The sequence below is a fragment of the Polyodon spathula genome, chromosome 15, assembly GCF_017654505.1.
Source record: "Polyodon spathula isolate WHYD16114869_AA chromosome 15, ASM1765450v1, whole genome shotgun sequence".
Taxonomy (NCBI): Eukaryota; Metazoa; Chordata; class Actinopteri; order Acipenseriformes; family Polyodontidae; genus Polyodon; species Polyodon spathula.
Genome location: NC_054548.1, coordinates 1,565,383 through 1,591,134, shown reverse-complemented (window position 1 = coordinate 1,591,134; position 25,752 = coordinate 1,565,383). Strand labels below are relative to the sequence as shown.

At 39.7% G+C, this 25,752-nt stretch overlaps 1 protein-coding gene across 1 annotated transcript in view; it reads left to right on the top strand.

The window, feature by feature from the left end:
- The first annotated feature begins 2,676 nt into the window (after positions 1–2,676).
- LOC121327599 (TSC22 domain family protein 1-like) overlaps positions 2,677–25,752 on the top strand; it is a 47,866-nt gene continuing 24,790 nt past the window's right edge. Inside the window, exon 1 of the mRNA XM_041271706.1 lies at positions 2,677–6,025. Coding sequence (XP_041127640.1) covers positions 3,285–6,025 — 2,741 coding nt within the window. The 5' untranslated portion in view covers positions 2,677–3,284. The remainder of the gene's footprint in view (positions 6,026–25,752) is intronic.

Sequence of the window (25,752 nt, the reverse complement as noted above, 5' to 3'; positions counted from 1 at the left end):
GTTTAAAATAGAAAACTAATCAACTACAGGAAACACTACTGCAAGAGGCATGTTTAAAATAGAAAACTAATCAACTACAGTAAACACTACTGCAAGCGGCATGTTTAAAATAGAAAACTAATCAACTACAGGAAACACTACTGCAAGCGGCATGTTTAAAATAGAAAACTAATCAACTACAGGAAACACTACTGCAAGAGGCATGTTTAAAATAGAAAACTAATCAACTACAGGAAACACTACTGCAAGCGGCATGTTTAAAATAGAAAACTAATCAACTACAGGAAACACTACTGCAAGCGGCATGTTTAAAATAGAAAACTAATCAACTACAGGAAACACTACTGCAAGCGGCATGTTTAAAATAGAAAACTAATCAACTACAGGAAACACTACTGCAAGCGGCATGTTTAAAATAGAAAACTAATCAACTACAGGAAACACTACAGGAAACACTACTGCAAGAGGCATGTTTAAAATAGAAAACTAATCAACTACAGGAAACACTACTGCAAGCGGCATGTTTAAAATAGAAAACTAATCAACTACAGGAAACACTACTGCAAGAGGCATGTTTAAAATAGAAAACTAATCAACTACAGGAAACACTACTGCAAGCGGCATGTTTAAAATAGAAAACTAATCAACTACAGGAAACACTACTGCAAGCGGCATGTTTAAAATAGAAAACTAATCAACTACAGGAAACACTACTGCAAGCGGCATGTTTAAAATATAAAAATAATCAACTACAGGAAACACTACTGCAAGCGGCATGTTTAAAATAGAAAACTAATCAACTACAGGAAACACTACTGCAAGCGGCATGTTTAAAATAGAAAACTAATCAACTACAGGAAACACTACTGCAAGAGGCATGTTTAAAATAGAAAACCAATCAACTACAGTAAACACTAGTGCAAGCGGCATGTTTAAAATAGAAAACTAATCAACTACAGGAAACACTACTGCAAGAGGCATGTTTAAAATAGAAAACTAATCAACTACAGGAAACACTACTGCAAGCGGCATGTTTAAAATAGAAAACTAATCAACTACAGGAAACACTACTGCAAGCGGCATGTTTAAAATAGAAAACTAATCAACTACAGGAAACACTACTGCAAGAGGCATGTTTAAAATAGAAAACTAATCAACTACAGGAAACACTACTGCAAGCGGCATGTTTAAAATAGAAAACTAATCAACTACAGGAAACACTACTGCAAGAGGCATGTTTAAAATAGAAAACTAATCAACTACAGGCACTACTGCAAGCGGCATGTTTAAAATAGAAAACTAATCAACTACAGGAAACACTACTGCAAGCGGCATGTTTAAAATAGAAAACTAATCAACTACAGGAAACACTACTGCAAGCGGCATGTTTAAAATAGAAAACTAATCAACTACAGGAAACACTACTGCAAGCGGCATGTTTAAAATAGAAAACTAATCAACTACAGGAAACACTACTGCAAGCGGCATGTTTAAAATAGAAAACTAATCAACTACAGGAAACACTACTGCAAGCGGCATGTTTAAAATAGAAAACTAATCAACTACAGGAAACACTACTGCAAGCGGCATGTTTAAAATAGAAAACTAATCAACTACAGGAAACACTACTGCAAGCGGCATGTTTAAAATAGAAAACTAATCAACTACAGGAAACACTAGTGCAAGCGGCATGTTTAAAATAGAAAACTAATCAACTACAGGAAACACTACTGCAAGCGGCATGTTTAAAATAGAAAACTAATCAACTACAGGAAACACTACTGCAAGCGGCATGTTTAAAATAGAAAACTAATCAACTACAGGAAACACTACTGCAAGCGGCATGTTTAAAATAGAAAACCAATCAACTACAGGAAACACTACTGCAAGAGGCATGTTTAAAATAGAAAACCAATCAACTACAGTAAACACTAGTGCAAGCGGCATGTTTAAAATAGAAAACTAATCAACTACAGGAAACACTACTGCAAGAGGCATGTTTAAAATAGAAAACTAATCAACTACAGTAAACACTAGTGCAAGCGGCATGTTTAAAATAGAAAACTAATCAACTACAGGAAACACTACTGCAAGAGGCATGTTTAAAATAGAAAACTAATCAACTACAGGAAACACTACTGCAAGCGGCATGTTTAAAATAGAAAACTAATCAACTACAGGAAACACTACTGCAAGCGGCATGTTTAAAATAGAAAACTAATCAACTACAGGAAACACTACTGCAACTGGCAGTCAGTAAAGTTATGTCGTTATGCTGCACTTAGCTGAATTCAAAGGGATTCAGCTTCCATTTCAATTCAGAATGAAACTACGTTTCGCACCAGGACTACGTCCTCTTGTAGTTAACACATATCTGATTAATATGTATATTCTTCATAATTCATCGCACAGTGCAAGATGTGCGGTTACAGGGACTCAGGCTTCAACATACAGCACTTCACTTCCCCGCATTCTACTCTAACGCCCCTCAACAATCAATACAGGCTCGGTAAACCACGTGAAAGACTCGTTTTTGTTCGGACGCAGTCGCCTTTTCCCGGACAATGCTCCCCCCGCCTCCCTCTTCTCTGCCTCTCCCAGACTGGCTTTTATGTCTGGGTGCTCCGCTGCAGCAGTGAGCATGCGCCGTCGCCATGTTAGCAAGCTCTCCTCCCCCCAGACTCGTCAGTGAGAGAAACGCTGTGCTGTGCAAGGGTGGCAGGCAGAAAGAAACACAGACAGAGGGGTGATACAGCAAACACTGGATACAAACAGAGGCATGAAGGCTGCGATTAAACTACTGTTTTGAAAAACGAAGAGTCACGGCTCATTTGATATCAGTTCCACCGCAGCAACGGACTGTTTCATTTATTTTGAAATATAATGCGCCGTAAGGTCTGGTTGTGATGGAGGAGATCATCTGCTGCACTACTGGTAGATGTATATTACTGACTCTGCGTTATATTACGGATTTAAATTAAAATAAAAAGTAAGGGATGTTGAACTGCGTTTAAAAAGAATAACAACACACGCCCGGGGAATACAAAAACATTACGTGCGTACCACTTTGTTGAACAGACGCTCTGAGGGGAATTATTAAAAAAATAAAATAAAAAAGTTGAATGGCGGCAGCTTGAATTATCATTACAAACTGGAGGTACGTTCATTTGTTTTTGTTTTATTCTGTGGAAAACAGTCAGCTAGCTGTCAGTCCCGGCTTGGTAAACACTGCTGTGCGTGCTGTCTGAATTTACAAAAAAAAAAGTACCCTGGGATTTTACAAAATGCATCATCCCGAGTCTGCAGGAGATTCTACTAGTAGGAAGATGGCGAACCCGGCAATATTTCATAGAAGGGGTAGCAGTACTGGCAGCAACGCTTTGGCGACAGCAGCTGGTACCAGTATTAACAGTAATGTCATTCCTACTGACGATTACTCATCTTCGATATTGATACAGCCGCCACCACCACCGACCGGGTCTTCCTCCCCGGGGCCGCAGCACCCTCCCCAGAGCCTGAACCTCCACTCCTCTCAGTCGCAGCTGCAGCCTCAGCCTCTCCCACTGGCAGGGGCACAGGTGAAAAAAAAGAGTGGTTTTCAAATCACCAGTGTCACCCCAGCCCAGATCTCGGCGAGCACCAACAACAGCATCACAGAAGACACTGAGAGCTATGACGACCTGGATGAGTCACACACAGAAGACCTGTCTTCATCTGAGATCCTGGACGTGTCATTGTCCAGGGCCACGGACATGGGGGGCCCAGAGAGGAGCTCCTCCGAGGAGACTTTAAACAACTTCCACGAGGTAGAGACTCCTGGTGCAGTGTCCCCCAACCAGCTTCTCCTCCCCCACTCGCATCACCAGCCCCAGCCTGGTGTGCTGGCGAATGGGAATATGCACCACTCCAAGCCCCATGGGCTTCCCCACCGCCCACCTCATGCTCACCCTGGAATAATGCCTTCGGTTGCAGTGCCAGGAGGAGGAGGTGTCACTGTTATCCCTCCTGTCAACACTGTTACCACTGCTTCAAAATTATCAGCGCACGCTGACACAGTTCCTGAGAATACCTCTGTTGTCGGCAATGTGGTTGCCCAGCCTCAGTCAGCCGGCACCCCAGGAATGCCAAGCGGCATGAATGCAGCAGCAGGTACCCCAGTTAATGTTGTTAATCCTGTGACAAGCAATGTGAATAATGTGAGCGTGACTGGAGGGAGTACTGCCAGTGTGCCTGGTTTGGTGGGCACTAGTAGTAGTAATGGCAGTAGTAGTGGCATCCCATCTGGCTTAATGAACTTGAATGCCAACAGTGGCTTAACGGGAGTCAGCAACCCAAATGTTATTGTGATGCAACAACAACAAGGGACTGGGGGTGCTGTGACTATGAATATTGTAATGGGGGCTGGTAGCATTGCAGGTGGTGCCCTCTCGAATGTGATCAGCGGTGCTACGGGTGACATTGTAGTGGCAGCGCCAGTGGTTGTGACGACAACAGCACAAACTGCGCCAGTGGCCACCCCCCCAAGCCAGCAGCATCAGGCTCCACCTCCTACTAGCTCCCGCTTCAGAGTGGTCAAGCTGGATTCCAGCTCGGAGCCTTTCAAGAAAGGCAGATGGACTTGCACTGAGTATTATGATAAGGAGCCCCCAGTATCAGTAGCTGTAGCAAGTGCCACATCAGAAACTGTGCCCAGTCACAGGGCGGTGGAGAGCATCAGGCAGACCCAGCCCGACACTACTGTGGGTTCAGAGCGGGAGAGCACCAGTGGGAGCTCAGTCAGTAGCACCCTGAGCCACTACACAGAGAGTGTTGGAAGTGGAGAGATGGGAGCCCCCTCCATTTTACAAGGCTTCCAGCAGCCACAACAAGTGGACTATGGCAGCTCCCAGAGCTTGCAAGCTTCACTCCCTGGCCTGCCTCAGAGTGTGTCGCAGCCTCAGCTTGCTCAAGCCCAGATGCATTCGCAGGAGGTGGCTCACTCCCTTATGAAAACAAGCGGGACCCCTTCTGTGCCCTCAAGCATTGGCAATGTTCAGCAACAGCAGACTCCAATGAATTTAGGAAGCATACAGACCACCATAGGGCTCCCCACTGCTACCATTCCTCAGCAGCAGCAACTGCCCTACACTCAACAGCTTCAGAAACCTGCCACAGCACAAATGTTCCACCCACCACCGCAGCAGCAGCATGCGGCACCCACTCAGATAGCATCGGAGCATGTTATGCCTGTGAGTCAAGGTGGTGGCGTGGTGGGCAGCCTGCCACCAGAGTTTGTACACCAACAGATCATTCAGCCTCCAATGCAGCCTGGGCCCCCTGGAATGGGAGCAGGTGGGCAGTCACTACAGCATGTGCCCCACATTCCTGGCACCGTTCAACCTCCTCCGGTGTCTGGGAATGGCCAAGTGATGGGCATGGGCCAGCATGGGGGCAACATACCTCCTGGGAATTACCAGACACCCCCCCAGGCAATTTTGCAACAGCAGCAGACCACTTCACCTCCACAGGGTGGGATCCTGCCTCAGATCTTGCCTGGAACTGTCTCAGGGCTGGCACAGCAGCATCATCAGAGTTTGGCACAGCTCCCAACACACCTGCCAGTAGAGCAGCAGCAGCAGCAGTCAGTGGCTCAAGGACTAGCCGGGCAGCAGCCTGGTGCTGTTTCCTTGGGTCAAGTTACATCAAATGTGCCTCTTCCAGCTGCAGCCCAGTCTGGCATGCCCCCGAGTGCCGCCCAGCCTTTGCAGAACGGCAGCATGATTACCGGCGGTGGTCAGCCTACTATGATGCCAGCCAGCTCGGCAGCCAGCACTGGCCATTACCTGGCCCTGCGGCCTTTTTCTGCCGCGCAGCTGGAAGATGCCCGCCGCCTGCTTCTTCAGGACCAGACCCTGCTCTCTTTGCCCAAGCTGGCTGTTGGAGATGGAGCTGCCAACAGCATGAGTGCCTTCGCAGCCTCGGCAAGCCTCTTTCCACTGAAGACCCTGCCGCTGGCAGGACAGGTGGTGGACGGTGAAGAGGACAGGTAAGACTCTGCTGTAAAGCTATTGAATGCAGTTAGCAGACTCGTAAAACACAACATTGAGATTTTAGCTTTCAGGAAGTGAGACTGCAAGAACAAAATCAACAATAGTATCCACACAGTAAATTGCCATTTGTTGTGTTGATATTGCTCTCTGCCTACTGCTGTTTTAGGTATTCATGATGTTAAACAAAGAGTACATTCATTGTTTAATTTGTGTGTAAAACTGGGACCTCTTTAGGCTTCATAATCAGGCAGGCTGGAGATGTTAAACTTGGGATGACTTGCCTGAGCATCCCTTAGTAGACAGTAGGAGGTCTGTTAATGTTTAAGTGATTTCTGTGAAGAGCAGGGCATGCTGTAAAATATTGAATACATTTAGACACTCTAGGTTAATGTTGCTGCGCATTTAGTTTATTCGTGTATTTATTTGTTAAATCCCCACTTGAATGCTATTGGCTGGTCAACAGCTGCCTAGTCACTGCACTGCCATTGTACCAAACTGTCTATATTATATAGTCCTGTAATTTAATAGTAAGACAGCAGACTGCATTTTGCTTTGTAACTGCATTGTGTTACTTTCCTCATTTGCTCCTGACAGCAGCTGATTAGTTGCATGCCTGTGCCGGATGTTGTGGTTGCCTGTTTTAGACTTGCAGTACACATATGCTGGTTGTGTGTGTGTGTGTGTGTGTGGCAGCACACGCAGTGTGGAAAGAAGCCAAGTGTTAAATGTCACATTTCTGAACACGATTGTGACAAATCTGACCGCTGTAAAAGGATTATTAGCATGAACAAGGACTCTTCGGATCTTAGATGGCAGATCAGAGGTGTTATTTTCACAATCGAACTGTTTCAAGGATCATTCAGAAATGCAGTATCAGTAGATAATTTCAAAATAATACATTGAAGATTTTTTATCCACTGTGCTACATCTTCCAGCTTTTGCTGGTGGTCATTGATGACTTTCAGTGGATCTGTTTAAAACTCTATCTCTGCATAACCACATGCCGAGGCCCTTACTTCTATTTAGAGACATTTTATGTATTTATTTAAAATAGCTTTTATGTCAGCCTTTGATAACCTAATCTAGTCTCTGGTATTAAAGGTAGAGTCACTGTACTCTACAGCCTATAGAAATCATGAACTCAATTCATGTTATTGATTGGTCTTTACATGATCATTGTACTAAAGGGCACCATTAAGTTTAAAAACAAAAAAAAAACATATTCAGTGATCTGTTGATACAGTTATAGTGTAATATGGATTTGCTTGTGCTAGTCACTGAATTTCAGTTAGTTCGACAAAAGCAGGAGGAGGGCAATATACATAATCGCACAGCAGGCCCACTATTAGGAGGGATGCTGGTAATGCATTCTATTCTTTTAAACTGGCAGAGTGCTTGCAAGGGCTATTTGTATTATTTGTAATAAAAGGTGGGCTGCAGGATTTCCATGTGGGTTGATTTCTAGAGAGTTGCTGCTGTATTGTTCTAGCCCTCTCTCCAGGTACCTCTGCCCTGTGACAGACAGTGCAGTCAGCATGGTGGGACAGTGCTGTACCTGTAGTACGTTATCCTGAGGGGATTACAGACCATGCTTTTACAGTACTTTGTTTCTCAAAAAAAAACAAAAAAATGCTTGCCTAGAATTTATCAGTAGCTTTAAATGTACAGTAATTCTGTTGTGTTGATGTGAAACAGTATAGGTTACATCCTACAGTGCGTCCTCTCAACTTGCGAATCTACAGACTACTTTGTTTTAATACAAACATACATTTGGTGATCTGTCTTGCAAAATAACATGTTTCTGTTGGTTACTGATGTGATATTATAATCCTGAAGAAATGGTTCCTTTGCCTGTGCATTTCTTGTAAAGATGTACAGCATGCTTTGTGAAACGTGTTTCTGGGCCTCTGGAATTCGAGGAAGAAGCCTGGACTTCATGGAGAAGCGACAGTGTTGTCTTAACTGCAAAGTCACTCCAGTCTGTGTTGCAGTGTGTTCGTGTGCGCTGAAGGATTTGGTCAGGAGCCAAAGATTAAATTAACTGACCGGGCCATATTAACTATTATCAGGATGATGGGTATTTGGTTAAATGTGTTATACCTTTCAGTATATTTGTTCCATCAAAAGTTCTCAATTATAAATATAGTATTTTAAATGTAAAATTCCTAAGATCAGCTAGTTTTATTTATTTATTTGCTCTGCAGTGGCAATTTAGACACCCGTTTTGCACTTCTCCCCTCCATTTCAGACTTCTAAATAAATAATGGTATAATTTTATTTTACATCAATTTAGATCCCCCTGATACTTTTTTTTATTTTTTATTACATTCTGTCTAAAATCTATACTCGGGTGTCATTTACACAGCACGTTCAACTCCGTCCCAGCACACACAACTGTGTGCCAAAGCACCCAATTCTACCGGGCATTTGTGTATTCTACACCATTTTTTTGGGTAAACTACATTACTAATAGCTAAATAAGAATAAAATAAAAGCTCTTTTCTATAAATTAGTAGAAAATATTTAAGGGGGGGACACCCATCCCTCAAAATGAGAGGCATATTTGAAATGTTTCCAATAAAACAATAAAGAAAGAAATGTTTAAAAACAGTGCTGTGTCTGAGATGTAACCCACAATAATGCTCACACAGGCTTTGTCTCCCAACCACCCGGAACTAGTGTCCCGAAGATTTTGGACGTTCTGCTACCCTGGAGTATGGAAGATTGTGATGTTCAATTTCTCTTAATACACGATTTAAATAGTTATATTTACATGTTTTACTATAGAATGAGAAACGGAGCTGCAGCTATGTCACAGAGAACACCAATGTGTCATAAACAAAATTGTTGATTTTGATAAGCCATATCACTGATTTAATTTCATTCACCAGATACATACTGTACCTGGGAGAATTTCATAATAGTGACGGTTCAATTCTGTTCGGTTTCAATCTTTTGCAAGATGAAAAAGCACTTGTGTTGAGAAGCAACACTAATAGATTGGTCTGGAAATCCACCGACTCGCTCGCTGTATGTCCTTAGGCAAGCAAGTGTCTTGTGTGGGTTTTGGTAACTGTTAGTTTAATGTAGCTCTTTTAAAGCTATACTAATACCTGCTAGTAATTAGTGCTGCTATGTAGGGAAGTTATTTACAGCAGCTACAGGGCACTTGCTGTACCTGTTCCTAGTCCTTTAATTTGTTAATTGATTTTTACAATATTCATAATAATAGTAATAATCAAGGTCTTTCTTTTAATGGAATTATGTACAACTATGTTTATGTTCAATAGAAAGGGTGTAATGCTGACTGAGAACATTTAATGTGTTGATATTAAAACTTGAAAAAAATATCAGGTTGGTATTACAGTGTTTTTAGATGAGCCGCTGTTCCTCTGTCAGTCTGTTGTTTTAATGGATCATTCAGGGAAGTACAATGATCCATGTGCATGGTAGAGGGTGGGCTCTCTCAGTCAGCATGGCAGCCTCCAGTAGCAGGGATTTGTTTCTACAGCAGAGTGTTTATAAAAATTGGCAGGCAGATGCAGGAGGCAAAGCGTGGATATATTTATACGTCCCTGCCTTTGCTTTTGCTTGATTAGGTTTTATTTTGGATGTATTTTGTCGTTTTTATTGCAGTGTGGCTGCCACCCCCAGAATGCTGCTGATAAACCAGTGGACGCATCTCTCAGGCTTATCCTGGAGAAATAATTGAGCGAGAATTCTTTCGGAGTTAAGTTTGAGTCAATAACAGCACGCCATAAACAGAAAGGCCGAAGCTGAGCTGTTTCCAACGGAGTGAAACGGTCACACTTTTTATATTTGGGATTTGCTTTAAGATTGATAAAGAAGACATTAGGTACAGTTGCTGCAGATGAAAAATAATGAAATATCTTATCATTTAAAAAATACAAACATTTTGCAACAGGATATCATTTTACACATCAACATAATTTACTCATATTAAGTTTGGCTTGAAAATCAGATGGCCATTATTATGAATGACATGTGAACCATTCCTATGGACATGCTTTGTAACATATGTCAATGTTGAATATAGAATGGCTGTAATATGAAACAATCTCTCACTTAATTTCTTAGAGAGTCAATGGACAGATGCGGCAGTTGTTGCTGGATTCTTCATGTCTGATCTGTTTCTTCTCAAATGTACAGAAGAGTTGTAATAATTAAGTGACCTTGGTTTCTCTGTCAGGTTTAAGTTTATTGTAACTACCGCTATTGTGTTGTGGCGTTGGCTGCCAAAAAAGAGCAGCTTTTGTTGGATTGGATCCTGTTGCTACAGGCATTGTTTTTCCAAGAGGTTGCAAGTTATGTTGCAGACTTTTAGCTGGATCTGGTTTAATGTTTCTTCTTGCTTGTACTGTAATAAAGAAATTATTTTAGAAACTGTCAGCTGTGAAAGAAGTATAACGTGTACGCTTTGTCATGACCAAAAGAATCCCCTTCTTATATGAATCCATTAGCTAATGTATTACATCATCTGGCATATAACTTGTTTGAAAATATTTTGAGAATGGAATATTGAATTACATGACAATAGTAAATGAACAACCCCAAAGTCTGTGTGCAGTGAAGTATAGAAAAAGTTCAGTTTTGAGGTGGCTGATGATGAAATAGTAAAACAATATAACAAGACCTTGTTTTTCTCCATGGATATTGTGAAGCAAAACAGCACTAAGTTAATGTAAGTTATTGCTTTCCTATGTAAATATCTGTCAACGGCTAGATGTATATATGTTTCATATTGCAACTGTTATATTTTTCTATGTTTTGGAAGACTTCGATATCATCGTTATCGAAATACGTGCATGATATAGATATACAATTTTCATATTGTTTCCCACCCCTAATAATAATAATAGTAGTTTCTGAGTACCTTAAAAGCATTTATCCTAATGTTTTTGACAAAAGCGTCTTTTTAAAATGTATTTATTTTTTCAGTTTGTGAAACATTTGTTTTTGTTGAAACGTGTGCTGCACAGCAGTTTGGTCCAGAAAGCCTGCATGTCGTGGTTTAAAATCCAGTCCAGATGAGGCTGGTCGGCATTACTAACACCATACTTTATGTGCTGGGGGTCTTGAGCCCCCACCGCACCCCTCCAAAGAAATCATAGCTTGCTTCATGCAGCTGCATATGCTGCCTAATGGGTTTTGTTTTATTTGTTTTTTCTACGGTGCAAATTGGAGGGACATTGAGCATGCAAAGCTGGTGTGCGCCACTGTCATCCAGGGTTGAAATAATTAGTCCAGGCACTTAAAGGACCGCCTGCTTTAGTTTGATTCAAGGCACCAAAGAACCCATGTTGAGAACAGTCAGGCTTAGTGTGATGTCTTTGAGTGTGTGTGCTCATTTGATTTCTGTGCATTGAATTTAAAGAGGTGTTAGTGAGTGCAGGCTGCATCAACCCCCCCCCGGGCCCCTATTGCGACTTACCGTGTTTGTGCACCTAAGTCATAGGCTAGTGAAGTTCCACACTGCATCTTAATTTGCTGTTCGACCTCACTGTGCTTTTCACCTCGAGAAGAAGGTAGATACACGACCATGTCTTTTAACATGAGGGATTAAATTGTATCGATCCATGTGTTTTTTTTAATATAACAAATAAACTGTTTTACCATATTAAAATATGGTTGCAGTAATATATTTTTGAAGTAAAATCACTGTACTAAAAAGCATTATTTTTGTTTGTTTCACAGCTGCTGTACCTTTATGGAACATAGTTTACATTCTAGCAGACCGTATGACAAGTACATTGGTTCTTTGGTGACTTAAAGGCGTGTCAACAGTTGAATCTGAAATGTAGTAGTTAATGGTGCAAAGTAGGGTATTGAATGAATGATATAGATAGATTTTGGCTGAGACAAAGGTGCACATGCAGTAAGAGCTTGAATAAATCTTTCTTTGTTAGGAGATCAAATGGATAATGGCTGATCTTGGAGTACACTCTGGAGTGAAACAGTAGGGGGTGAATACTGTAGTTCCCTCAAACAGGCAGGACCACAACCCTGAACAGGTGCAAGTCCACAGTTTTACCTTCTATATAAAAGCTCATGAGCTGGCTTGATGGAAAAGACTGATTACTTTGAAAGTACTACCGCAGGCTCAGATATGATTCATACAGTATAACCCAAGCCTGCAATGCACACATCTAATAACCAAATTCTGCACAGATCACATGTTAATGTGTTTTGTTCTTGCTGTGCAAATTCCCATTCAAACACAGCAATCAAATTACTAGATACACTGTATACATTCTATTTCAATATCTTTCATTCAGTAGTTGATAGGCCCAACAGAGGCTTGCCAGCAGTCACGTCATTACTACTTGTGCACTTTCATTTTCTCCTTTGTTGCAATTAAATTAAATCATGCCAAACTTGATTTAGATTCTTTTGGGAGTGGCTATGCCTTGCCCACTGGATAGTTTTTTCTTATTTAATGTAGTCTGTTTGTCTGTAGGCAACCCTGATTTAACTGCTTGTCAAAGGGACAAATTTGCGACTGCTTAATAACCCTAGATTTCCTTTTCAGCGTGCCTCTGTCATTTGCTTCAGATGTAGAACTGAATCTTTGTTTTGGTGCTTTTTGGTCTGCTTTGTGAAGGTGTTATGTAAACACCAGCACACATCTGCCCAAATCACTGTGTGTCAAAAATGGTCACTCTTATTGGGGGGTAGGTGGGGTGTTTACAATGAGCTCTGTATTTGGTATGTGGTTCTCTACCAGGTCAATGATGTTGACCCACTTGAGGTAATGAATGCTGTTTCTGGTAAGTCTTTTCTTCTCCACATGCAGCAGCTTAGAGACACCCAGAATCTGTTGCATTTTGTTACCAGTGAAGTTCCACGCAATATCATTTACATTTATCCTACACATAAAAGGAGCATTGAACCAGAATAGCACTGAGGATAGCAAAGACCACCTGAAATCCGTTTTTGTTGTTTGCAAAGGTTAGTGTCGTCAGCTGCAGCTCAATAAACAATTAAAACATAGCTTTGTGTAGTTATAATAGGAGACAGCTGAGACCCAGTGCTTTGAAGGGTATTTTGTGAACAAAGCATTTTAGATACTATTGTGTTTATCTTTTGTGTATCTTACTTATTATGATGTGCTACAGAGACGACCCTGGTGTGTATCATTAATGAAATGATACTGAGATGTGTTGCGGTGTATTGTAAAACACTGAGCTGGGGTTTAGAGTAGCTTGTGTGTGGCTTCTGCTATTGGGTGTTGAATTTTACAGCCAGACTGTTTTTAATTAGTATTTTACTGGCTCACTTTTTGTTATAATATGTAATGTAAAGGTCTGAGGGAAGCCCATGGTTTACTGTGGACAGGAATCGGGATGTCTTGGTTGCAAACTCAAGTTCAGCCGCTGAGCTTGGTTTGACCCCATAGTTGGCGACTGGTCAGTTTGAAAGGGTGGAAGTCTTCGTCAAGCTGCCCTACATTGTTTGGAATGTAACCCTTCAACAGGATCCACCAGCACCACATGCAGATGAGCAAACAGAGATAACTGCAGTAGATCCTGCGCCAGCGCCACTGTATGTGCTTGTAGAGATCTGTAGAAACCCCTGAAATACAGTGACATGGACAGTGCAGTGCACGGTAGAATGAAGGTTGATAAATACATGGCAAACTGTGTAAGCCTTACTTTGCTAATACATCTTGCTGTTCTTTGGTTCCACCCGTCCCCAAGACAGGCTAGGTAATAAGAACCTTGAGTTGTGTTCTGTGAACCACAAACAGCAGACATTAAGAATGAAAGTGTTGTTAAATCCATAACTCCATTTAAAATACAGAAATCTTAGTAGGGTATACATACAGTACCTGTTGCAGTTCCCTTGTCCCCTAACTTCATATAACTGCAGCCCATTAATAAAAAGGGTCATTTGAAGATTATTTTATATCCAGCTGGTTTTATCCACATTATATTTGAACTAGTGTTACAGTACACGTCCAGTGGAAAGACTTTTGTAATGAAAAAAGTGATTAAATATTTTATAAAGGAAGTGGATCACTTGATACTTGTGTCTTTAATAAAGGATGTAGTTTATATTACTTTTTAAAAGGTAAAAGGCACATTAAACATTGACGTGACTCACTTGGGCTGCAGGGGGGTAATGAGGGACTCTTAATTGCATTTTGTTTGCTGCTGTTCATGATGTCATTACTTCAGAGTACATTGTTGTCAAGTCTGTTCTGAAATAACTTCTGCTTTCTCTTAAATGACTTGCATACTAATTGCAGGAGTGCAATTTAACCATTGGTTGCAGTTCTTCAAATTAAAAGCCCTTCCCTGTAGTTTCAGGGTTGGTGCTAAGCTGTGACAGCGTGCTGTTCTGAACAGTACATAAGATGCCACTACTTTAACACTTTAATGTGTTGGCGACGCAGGCATGCTAATAACCAAACTCCTATTACTGCATGGCAGTACATTTCACATCTGTGCCTTCTCCCTTGGTGAGAAAACATTCCTGGGACTCCATTGGTTACATTGGAGGTGTTCACTTCTTTAATAAAGCATAATATTAGCTCCAAACAAATATTGACCGAAACATGAAGCAATTTCATTACTCATTGCATGTGCACAGTCACAAATGCATCTCTCACCAGTGCTCTTTTGAAATGATAAGGTTGTGAGCATTTTGAAAAGTTTCTATAAGTGTTGTTTTCTAAATAGTATAAGGCTTGCTTCTGTATAATGGGCTGTTAGTTTTCCAGAGAAACTGCAATCTGTGAGTGTTTAACGCTTGGATTTTTAAACTTTGAATCCTCTCAAATACTGTAGGGTACAGCATTTTCTTTTAACACTTAGTGGTGTTAAAGAACGACATTCATTTCCTTTCATACGTTCCAGCATTAGTCATCCAGCGTTTCTGCTTAGCCTCCTCCTGTGGATAGATGACTAGGCAGGATTTAGAGGCCTATCAGAACCATAGGCAGCTGCCGTATCCAGCATCTCCTAGAACTCTAGAAACATTAGGGAGGTTTGTATTATTAAATTGATACAGAGATTCAAAGACATTTTGACCTGCGTGGCTTGCTGAAAAGGGGATAGTCAGCACAGCTTTGTATTAATGTGAGTGTCTGCTTTACATTAGTACTTCTATAGAAGAAAAAAAAAAAAAAGTGTGTCAAATATATATATATATATATATATATATATATATATATATATATATATATATATATATATATATATATATATATATATAAAATCTGACCCTTTGTTGTAAACCTGTTTTCTGGTTCCCTCCCTGTAAGATCAATGAAGGTAATATTGTAGCTCTTTAATCAGTTGGTCAGGCAGTGGTTAGTGGTTCCTTGTTGAGAGAGATGCTATCCTGTTTGCCACAGGAGTCAAGTTGAAAAATGAATTTTAAAACAGTCCTGTTTGTTTTCATCAAGGTCAGATAAATATCAAAGCGCTTTGAACTGGGACTTTCGACAGCAGGAGAAATACGTACTGGAGAATTCGATCTGGCCCAGTTACTCCAATGGTGGAAGTTACCTTGTGAGTGTCCACAGCCATGACATTAGAGGCAGCATTTTAAAACAAGAAGTAAAAAAAAAAAAAAAGACCAGAACAGAGGAGTGTGAATAAACTCTGCTATCGGAGAAATATCGGAGGATATTGAATTAACGTGCAAGTGGCAATCATCTAAACCAAACAAGATATATAGGTGATCACTGACCTTTTGTGTAATGTCCAGGTCTAGATGGATTGTAGATGGCAGATGGAATGAGTGGCAGTCCCAGTTTGATTATGGGACAAGAGGAGTTTGAGTTTTGTAGACTGGTTTCATGGTGCAGGTGGAAATGCAGCATTAGACTCTGTCTCTAGTCTTTGATTGAGCCTATGTTTGTTTAATGTATGCAGGGACTTTTGTGCGAGAGGCAGTGAGACAAACAGACTGACTGATTTTCAGAATAGGACATGCAATAGTTAACAGACTGCTATTTATCTTTTGCCTTATAATGAGAATACTAGTGTTAGTATAATGGCATTGTGGAGCAAGAAGTAAGAGGAGGGGTGAAAAAGAAAAGCGAAGACCTGTTGATTTGAGACGTTTCGAGTACACTTTTGAAACTTATTGATTATGAAATCAATAATGCATTGAAATGCCTTGTCTTCACAACTGTAAAAACTGACACACAAGATTCTACCAAAGAGCTCTCTGCTGTAGCATTGCTACAACGTCTTTCACATGACCAGAGAGTAACCCACATATACATTATATACTGTACCATGAATGAAATAATTGATGTAAAAATACATTAAAACATCTAAGCATCAAAGTCGTCTGACCTTTGCTCTGTTTCCTTTAGGCTTCAAGAAAAATCTACCACACGTGTATAGATTTCAGCGTGTTTATAAAATGTGTTCTGTGATATTATAGAGTTATTTTTAAAATTTTAACCTTTTTCATGTGTCTGTCTGAGATCTCTTTCCTCCATTCAATGTACAATGCATTCTCACTGACTAGGAAACCAGGCTGGGTGGAGTGAAATTAGGTCACTGAATTCAACGAAGAGAAGACTGAAATTCCTTTGTGCTAAACCTTTATGTAAGACTGCAGGTGCAGATAATTTCTGCAGTCAGAAGTCTTATTTGTTGGTTATCGTTGGTCTTCCTCAGCATTAGAACCTGGATTATTGGTGTGCATGTCAACAAAAAATAAAGGAGATCGATAATCTGCAAAGAAAGTTTGAGCGGGCCATTGCAGAGGATTTCATTGGGGAGGTGAACATGATGTACTGACTGTCCCTTACTCTCTTGCTTTGATCCTCTTGAGATTGTGACATGACTACTCCCTCTTATAATAAATCTTCGCTACAGAGCCTTTTATGAATCCGATGCATCTGTGCAACTACAGTATGGGCTGTCAAGTTAAAGATTCTTTCACGAGGTCCCCTATAACCAAGTGACCTGTCGCCTGTTTAACACAGGCTTAATGATTCACCCTCCTCTCAAACTTGAAATCTCTGCGATATAGTTTTCCTAATCGGGATCCCAAGGATATAACCAGGAATCGTCTCTAACATTTGTTTCCTTTTGATTTTGTGGTCAGATTATGGTAAGACCAAGGAATCTGGATTTAAACTGTGGTTATGTCTGTATGGCACGTTGCAATGCTGCTGTGGGGGAAAAAAAATAAAATTTTAGACTATCATATACATCGTCTCGCTAAATGCAGTTTTTTCAAAGAGACACAGAGCACTTCTTCAAGAATGATATCCTTCAAATGTGGTGTTTTTTTTTTATTTTTTTACTTTTTTCACAACAGCCGTTCAAGCAGACATATTAACTTAATAACCACCACCTGTAGCCAGTGGGCCATTCCGGACTCATTTTTTACAAAACTGAAGCTAGGCATTAATGTTGCACAAAAAAAAAAAAAAAAAAAACCCACATACAATTATTTAGTAAATTGTTTAGTAAATGTTCTCAACAATTCAAAATACTTGGCTCTTGAGCACATTTGCTGTGCTTTCAAAGTTGAAAATGGGAATTCATTTTAATTTTATTTATTGAAATATTGTTGTCTCAATAAAACGAGCTGGAAGGTAGTTGTGGTTCCTTGTCAGCGGCTAAAGATTGCCAGGACAGCCTGGAAAATGTGTGTGTTTTTTTTTGTTTTTGTTGTTGTTTTCTCCCCAGTTGGTAGAAATGGAACTGTCCAGTAATTCAGTAGTTCTCCACAATACACTGACTTGGATTCAGTTAGTAATGGTTGTGTTGGTTATACCTGCAAACTCCAAGAGGCAGACAATTGAACAATTCACATTTGGGAACAGTCTGCCAGATTCTTTTAAGATTTGCCTGTTTAAACATTTATATCCAACTGGAAACCTGAGCTGGGTTTCCCCATTGTAATGGCTTCAAAGTCATTAACCAAATGTGCTGTTTTTGAAGCTGTGCATCCATACTATTGATAACCCACATACAGTATTGTCTTGCTTCTTCATGCCAACAATCATGCATTCAGCTTTGAAAGCAGTGTCCAAAATATGTATTTATTTAATTATGTTTGCAATTGGAAGAGTTTAAAAAAAAAAAAGTGATATAAGGAGAAGGATCACAGTCTTTGATCCTCTTGTGGATGCTAGCCAGTACTTCAATAAGCGAGGCACTTACGAACATAAAAATACTCAAGCTTTGGCTATGTCTTGTGCAAACAGTGTTTTTAGAAAATGTGCGGGAGCTGCGTTTGACTTCTGATTTAGCAAAGCAGTCCACTAAAAAACTCATGGTCATTTTCAGTGACTTAAGCATTGTATAGTTCCAAGACGACGTACTAAACTTGCCCAGACAGTCCTAAAATGTACTGTGATCGGATGATATGAAAGGTTCTTATGACTAACAGTTTTACAACTGAATTAAAAACTTGGTTATAACAAAGACAAGCCTGTGATCATGAGCTGTAGTTATGTATTTTTATTTTTTAATACAATGGTAATGCTTGTAGCTTTGTAATATATTATTCACTGTAATAGAAATTAATATATTATAAGGGGTGGGTGGGCATTTATTAAGGGAAATAATTATAGTTCTAAATATTATGTTAACAGTGGTATTGGTATTTGCTATAGTTAGAATTATAATACAGTAACAAAATTAAGTATGGAATTTTGGTTTCTATGAACTAATTTATTAATCTTATTGTTTTTGTTGTACTGTGCTGTTTTGTAGTTGTTGGTTGTACACTATATCTTCTTTGGTTTCTCACAAGCCCAGGGACTTAGAATGTAAATTAGCTTATAGCTAAGTCTGGGTATAATACATCTTGTGACTTGTCATGAATGTTAAAAATTGTACATGGTCCTTGACAAATAAGGAAGATGAATAACACCGTGTAACAGTTTTTTTTTTTTTTTTTTTTTGTTCCTGGGTAGTAAGTGTTATTTCCTAATTGCTTATGCCTCAAAAGTATAGAAAATGGCTATTATTCCCCACAACTTTGCTTTTGTGACCAGGACAGTGATGTTTCAAAATATCAGTATTTCCAATGGGAAAACGAGCAAATGTGTGTCTTTTCGTTCACATAAAGTCCGAAAAAAACAACATATGAATCCAAATTAACATGTATTTATACTAAAGTAATACAAAAATGACTACAAAAGATTTAGAAGTGAGTAGTTTTTCGAGATTTACGATTATTATGTAAATACAGTATAATCGAAAGGGTCAATATTTTATTGAAAGGGTTTTGATTAAGCTCTTTATTTGATCATATTTCTGTGGATACAGAACTTTTACACTGGACATTGTCTTGAAGAAAAGGACTGACACAGTCGCAATTTCATCAGTAACTAACACTGACCTCGATTATCTACCGTACAAGCCCCTTGCTGCACTATGATACAGTAGGTTGCGCTGCTGTGTCTGATTTTGTGTCTTTCTTACCTGACTGTGCAAAAACATACTAGAGTGTTTGGGGATTCGCATGGAGCAAGTCATTGGAAGACTCAGGCATTGGAACCTGGTGGGCTTCAGATAAACTACCAGCCTCCTTATTGATGTATTTTATTGATGTAGCTACTATGACCGTGCTTGTCCTGATGAAAATGCAGCAGTGTATGAGAGCTCATTACGTTTACAACAAAAGCATGATGTATCTTTGCTATAGCTTCACTTCTTATCACTTTCTTTTGAACTAATAATGCAGTGCATATTCACACACTTTAAACTATGTATTGGTGAATTCACACGTGTGCCAAATAGGCACTTGACAACCTTACCCTCCGAATGCTGTCAGGATAGTGATATCTTCTGAAACAGATTATTTTTGCAAGGTAAAACCACATCTATTTGTTATTAAGTAAAAAAACTTAACATGGTTCATGGTTTCTTTCTAACAAATATAGGCATGGACAGAGCAACATGGTAGTATATCTATACCTGAACTCCACTGTTACTGATGAAGTCATCAGCCTGGAGGTACAGTAGTGGTTATCAGAAAAGTACAGCAGCCCAGCGTGACAAAGAGCAGGTAAGAGTTCTTAAATGATGCGTGGGGCTCCTGGCAGGGATAGATGTTCCAGCCTAATCTACAAATGTTTGTCCCTAAGATCGGGTTGTTTTCTTTTAATTCTTTTGTGCTTGTGTTGCTTTCGTTTTATCTGGACCCTTTTGTCACAGAGAACAGTGAATTTCTACAGTATGTCTGTCAGAAGCTATAAAGTTGAACGCATTGTTATCTTTGAGTAGAGCACTGTTTGTCCCTTGCCTCGACGTTGTGTTCAGTTCATTTTGTCAGCATGGAAGCCTCTGAATCATCCTCTCAGGCTGCAGAACCTGCTGTGGAATGTAATCCAGGTCATTTAAATCAGTTAGGAATGGATAACTTTGTTATAGGTTTCATCCTGGTTTGTGGTAATTGTATTGTTAATGCAAGATTATTGTTTTTCTGTCCTATATCTACAATCTAGGTGCAGAACAGGCAGCCACTATTGAAGTGTCTCATTGCCTTGACCCTATTTATTGGAGGGACCACCTACTGAATAAACAGGGGTGAGGAGGTAATTCACGCTATAATAACAACCATCTATTCCCTGCCTGTCAGTAATACCAGATAGTCATTAAAATAGTTTTGTTTCTAATTCCAACGACATCCAGCTAGAACCCTACACTCCCTTAACTTAAACAATTTGCCATATGCCTTGGTGCCACTTACGTTAAAGGGAAAACACGTCTGTTCTCCAAGGTCATGGTGAGAACTGTGCTACTTTCCAGTGGGCTTTTGACCTTGACTGGATAGTATAATTTACAGTGACGCTTTTGGGCTGGTTGTGTTTGAGGACAGTCCTCCTGCTGTTAACATGAATAAGGGAAAGAGGACCACCCATTCAGCAGCACATCATCTTCACACGCAGGCTGACTGCAGTACAGTAGGCAGGATTGCAGCATGTCAGCATCCTTAACAAGGGTAAAGTGCAATGTTCTGAGGCACCCAAATGACTTTCTTACATTACCCTTTTACACTGCCCTGCTAATCCAGACCCCAGCCTTGAAACAGAATGACTACAGGGGGGCTTTCATCACTCTCTGCACGCTACTCGGACCCTTTACTTACTAAGTATCTTGGTACTGAGTCATTGAATAGATCATGATTATGGACGGAATTTTGTCACTGCGATCACAGGACCCATGAATTTTGACATTTGTTTCCACTCAGTGTGAAAATAGAAAAAGAACAGTTCACGTCTTTTGAATTGGCAAAGTTTAAAGTGGTTAGCAAACCTCAAATAAAGGTGAATACTTACACAGAACTATAAAAGTGGCAAAATTAAGTTCTAAGCAACTACCAGAGCAATATCCCAAACAATTTTATGGAAGTGGATGGAGCAGCTTTAAGGAGGAACAAACTTCAAATGAACCAAAGCCTTTTGTGCAGAAAATATACCTCTACATACACAAATCTAAAGGGAGGATGGTTTACAGTTCTGCAGAACCATGAACCCCGATTTTCAGCTCTTGCAGCCGTTCCCCTGCGATGCTTAACCTGGTAACAGTGTAAATGAGAACGATCCTTCTCATCTTTTAATATATATCCTGTAATGCCAGCACCACAGCTGTGTTTAAATAGACATTAATGAAGAGGAGCTTGTGTTATAAATACATTAAATGTATGTTTACTTTGCACAGATATTAAAATATTACCGTATATTACATGAATATATTTTTTTTACATTCAAATCTTTATAGCCGTGCCCATTCTGTGAAATTGTCTATTTTTAGCCTTGATTGTGCCGTGATTTTTACCTAGTTTTACCCAGCCAAAATCGTATCCTTAATCATGATCTCCTCTTTAAATATAAGCAACATAATTTAAATGAGAAGGTCCGTTTTTCCCACAAATGTTATCCATAAATATCTTGGAATCCAGGAATGTCACAATTTTCACAATGTTATCAAGTTTCTACTATACAGTATATTCTATTTAGCTGTTCTTTTCTTGGTATAGCCCTAAAAGCTGTTCTTGTGGTTGTCAGTGACACCATTGTTACCTTAATGCTTTAAGTCTGAAGGATCACCGATAAAGCCTAGCATGAACAGGGGAGCAAGCAGTCAGTAATTACATAGCTACACTCTATACGGTTTTCCTAGTGCAGTGATTTTGTGGTTTTGTTCCATTGTGGTTTAAACAGTGTTTTTATCTCTACCAAGGAGCACCTCCTGTTGCACTGAGTGAAAATGTTATACTGTGGCATGTTTCAATGCAGCTGTAATAATTTGAATACATTAACAAAGAGGAAGGAAAAGTACAGTAATGCTTCCTTTTCGATCGTTATTAATTCAGATTTAGTTTGTTTTTCAGGAGCCCAGACATAATGTTGTGGTCCTGAGTGAAAATCCTTTATTTCAGTTTAAAAAATACAATTAAAAATACATTTAAGTTCAATAGTTCTATTGTTAACCCCACTACCTCCCTTTGATCTAAGTATGCTTGTGGATGTTTTCATGTGCCAGTAACTTTGTGAAAGTTTTTACAAGGCAGTAATACAGTTTGTGTTTGTTGTACTCTAAAATAACCCACCGATAGTCTGATATGCTGTTTCATTTACTGCCTCAGACACTCCTGGCAACAAATCAACTTTAATTACTGTTCTGTGCTGATTTTAGATGTGTGTAGAAACCGCAGGGTCCTATAAAATATTTACAGTACTGAAGTGGATCCTAGTTTCACAACCTTGTGGAAGTTGCTTGTGTGTCAGTGTTTTTGAAGTGGTATAGATCCCTTTTAAAGTAACTTAATCCATCTTTATTGGTTCAGTCACATTTACGTTGTAAACGTTGGGCAGGTACTGTACAGTACTGAGGTGCTACAGTTTATCGTTGATCATTACTACCTCTGAGATGTGCAGGTCTTTAAGACCCTTACAGTGAAATAAGTTTTCAGGAACATGCCTTTTTATATTCAATCCGCAGACTTGAATTTTGCAGCTGGAGGAGCTTAACGCTCAAGGAAATCATATGACTTTCATTCAAGGAGGGTCACTCTGTGAGTCGGTGGATTTGTAGCAGTTTGAACCCAGAACCTGTGCTCCAGCCCTCTCTTCTGATCTTGATTCCTTGGCTTGCCTCAGGAGTGGTTCTAGATTGAATTAGCGTGCAGTTAGTATGTGACGTGTCTGGGAAGCAGACCGCAGTGTGTGCTTCTGATGGCTCTCTGCCTTACTGTATGTTGTTGTAGAAACAGTAGCCGTTTGTGTGTGGGAATGGGATTTTCAATAGCATTGATCACTGCAGCTACAGCTGTTAAGGTCTTTGTTTCTTTAAGTGAAGTGTCATACCGCTGTGGGACGAGGAAATCATATTCTCAGAATGTAATGTTTAAATATACTGTAAATTGGTGGCTTCTTGGCACTCGTACAGTTTTATTTTGAATAAAGTGGATAGGGTAACCGATCCATGCAGCATTCATGAGCACTTTCCTTTCAGCCTACTCGTGCTGTTCATTTCCTCCACCACTGCAAGCTGCTGGGAGAGAGTGCTCTTATTCCCGTTGTTGTTTAAGTAGTAGAGAAACATGTGCTGCAGTGCAATCGGGGGTCCAGTCTCCCTCCTCTCTCACCAGCAGCTCGGTCCCCCGAGGGACAGTAAGGCAGTTTTGTCAGCACAGCTCAAAATAATCACGGCTGTCAGCTTAAGCGCTGCAGTGGGATAAATATATTGATTGAAAAAAGGCATTTTAACCCAGAGGCAGCCGTCTGTGCAGATTTGGTAATAATGAGGAGTTTAAAATGATAAAGGCAAATATTTGGAATTGAAATTGTGTCATTAGTGCCAGCGCATCCGTTGCATCAATCTAGACTTTTTTTCATTGCCTTGATCTTGCATCATTGATTAGATTCCTGGAAGACTGCTTCACAGTGGTGGATAACTTTTTAACTCTCGCTTTGGGAAAGAAGGCAGCAGTATAACAGTTTATCCAGTCATTTGAAATATGTTAACTTCTCTGACTCCTTGATCATATTTACACAATTCCCATATTGTTATTGTTATTACAAAATATATACCATTAAACTTGACTGCTTTTGTTAGTTCTCGCAGCAATGTGATATATTCCAAATAAAACACCCCATTTCTGGTGCTGCAGATCCTAAGTGCCAAGTTAGGGGTGGTTGTATGTTGACTGTATTAACGACCACACCCCCAATCTTCATGCCCAGACTCTAAATGCTCCTTGCCAAGAGAACAGCCTGGCAAATGTGAAATAAGACCACATGGAAGATCATTTAACACAGCACTGCACACTGATAAGAGGTGAGAAGAATTAGTTTAGAGATGCTTAAAATTAATTAATAAATAAAGTATATAATAAATGCCATAAATAAATACATAGAAACACATACATAGTGTGAAAGGCTGGTTGTATTTAAACAATGGGAGGCAGGGCATGTGGTCAGGCTACTGCCTGCATGTTCACACAATTAAACCTAGGGCTGTCTTCTATTATATGGAATAGTGTACTGCACTGATACAATTGTAAGTCTGGGGCTGTCATGTATTGCAGTAAACTTCCTCAAAGTGGGTTTTCCGTTTAGTTACAACATTTTCAAATATGTTAAGGAAACAAGTTTATTCCTAAAGTTTTAAGTGCTTAGTATTTAAAACAAATTGCACACTGGCTTCCTTGCAGCACACTCGGGAGACAGTAGGATAGGCACAGATTCTGAGCAATTTAAGCATTTTTTGAAAATGAATGGCTTATCATTTAGTTTATAGTTTTTAGGAGTAATACATTAGTCAGTATTGAGAATAATTTTCCTTTATATGTACATCAAGCATACAAGACCACATGTGCTGACTCAAGCAGCCTAAATAATTAAACACATAATCCATTTATTCTGTCTCATATCCTCAACTCACAAGAACCGGCTCGAGAGAAGGGTCTGTCTCATTTACATTGTTTAAGCTCTATAGTACAAAAGGAAAACAAAGCAAAAAAATATTTTACATTAGCTATATAATGCATACAGTTTTTGTTCCTCTAAATTATTAAAATGTGCATATTATTTGATGGGTAATAAACAGATTGAACTTGCATAAAAATTACATATTCCTGTTGTTCTGAAGCCAATATTAAGGCTAATAAAATGCATTCTGACAAGGAGAACATTGGCTAGATTTGATACTACGCCTTAATAATCACCTGTCTAGTGAATGAATGCATCCTCCACAATTGCACACACACACACACACACACACACACACTCTTTAGTTCTTTCCCTGTGATCAGTGGTGGATATGCACAGTTCTTCGAGCAGTTGGTTCACAGTCCTACGGCACTGTCTGGCCCCTGTCATGGGATATAACTTTCAGGCTATTTTTAAACTTGAGGTCTCTGGTTGTTGGTAGGAGCTGCCGACTGATTGCTTAAAAGTTTTGTTTAGCACATGTTGCTGTAAGAACAGATTGCCCATGACAGGTGCCTTGTTAATTCCTTAATGCATCTGTCTTTATGACTTCACCTGTGCTGTTAGTGCACTGGCCTGGAAACGGCAATGATTACAAAATAATGACAGTTTTAATGCTGCTGAAAATCTGCATCTGCATCTCAGATACCTACAAAATACACTTGAATTAGGATTACTCTACATACTCTGGTAGTTTTGAAACAGTTTGAGAGTACCAGTGTGAATATACGGGTGTCCTCCCTTCGGTTTATATTCTGTTCATCATGCACAGAAACT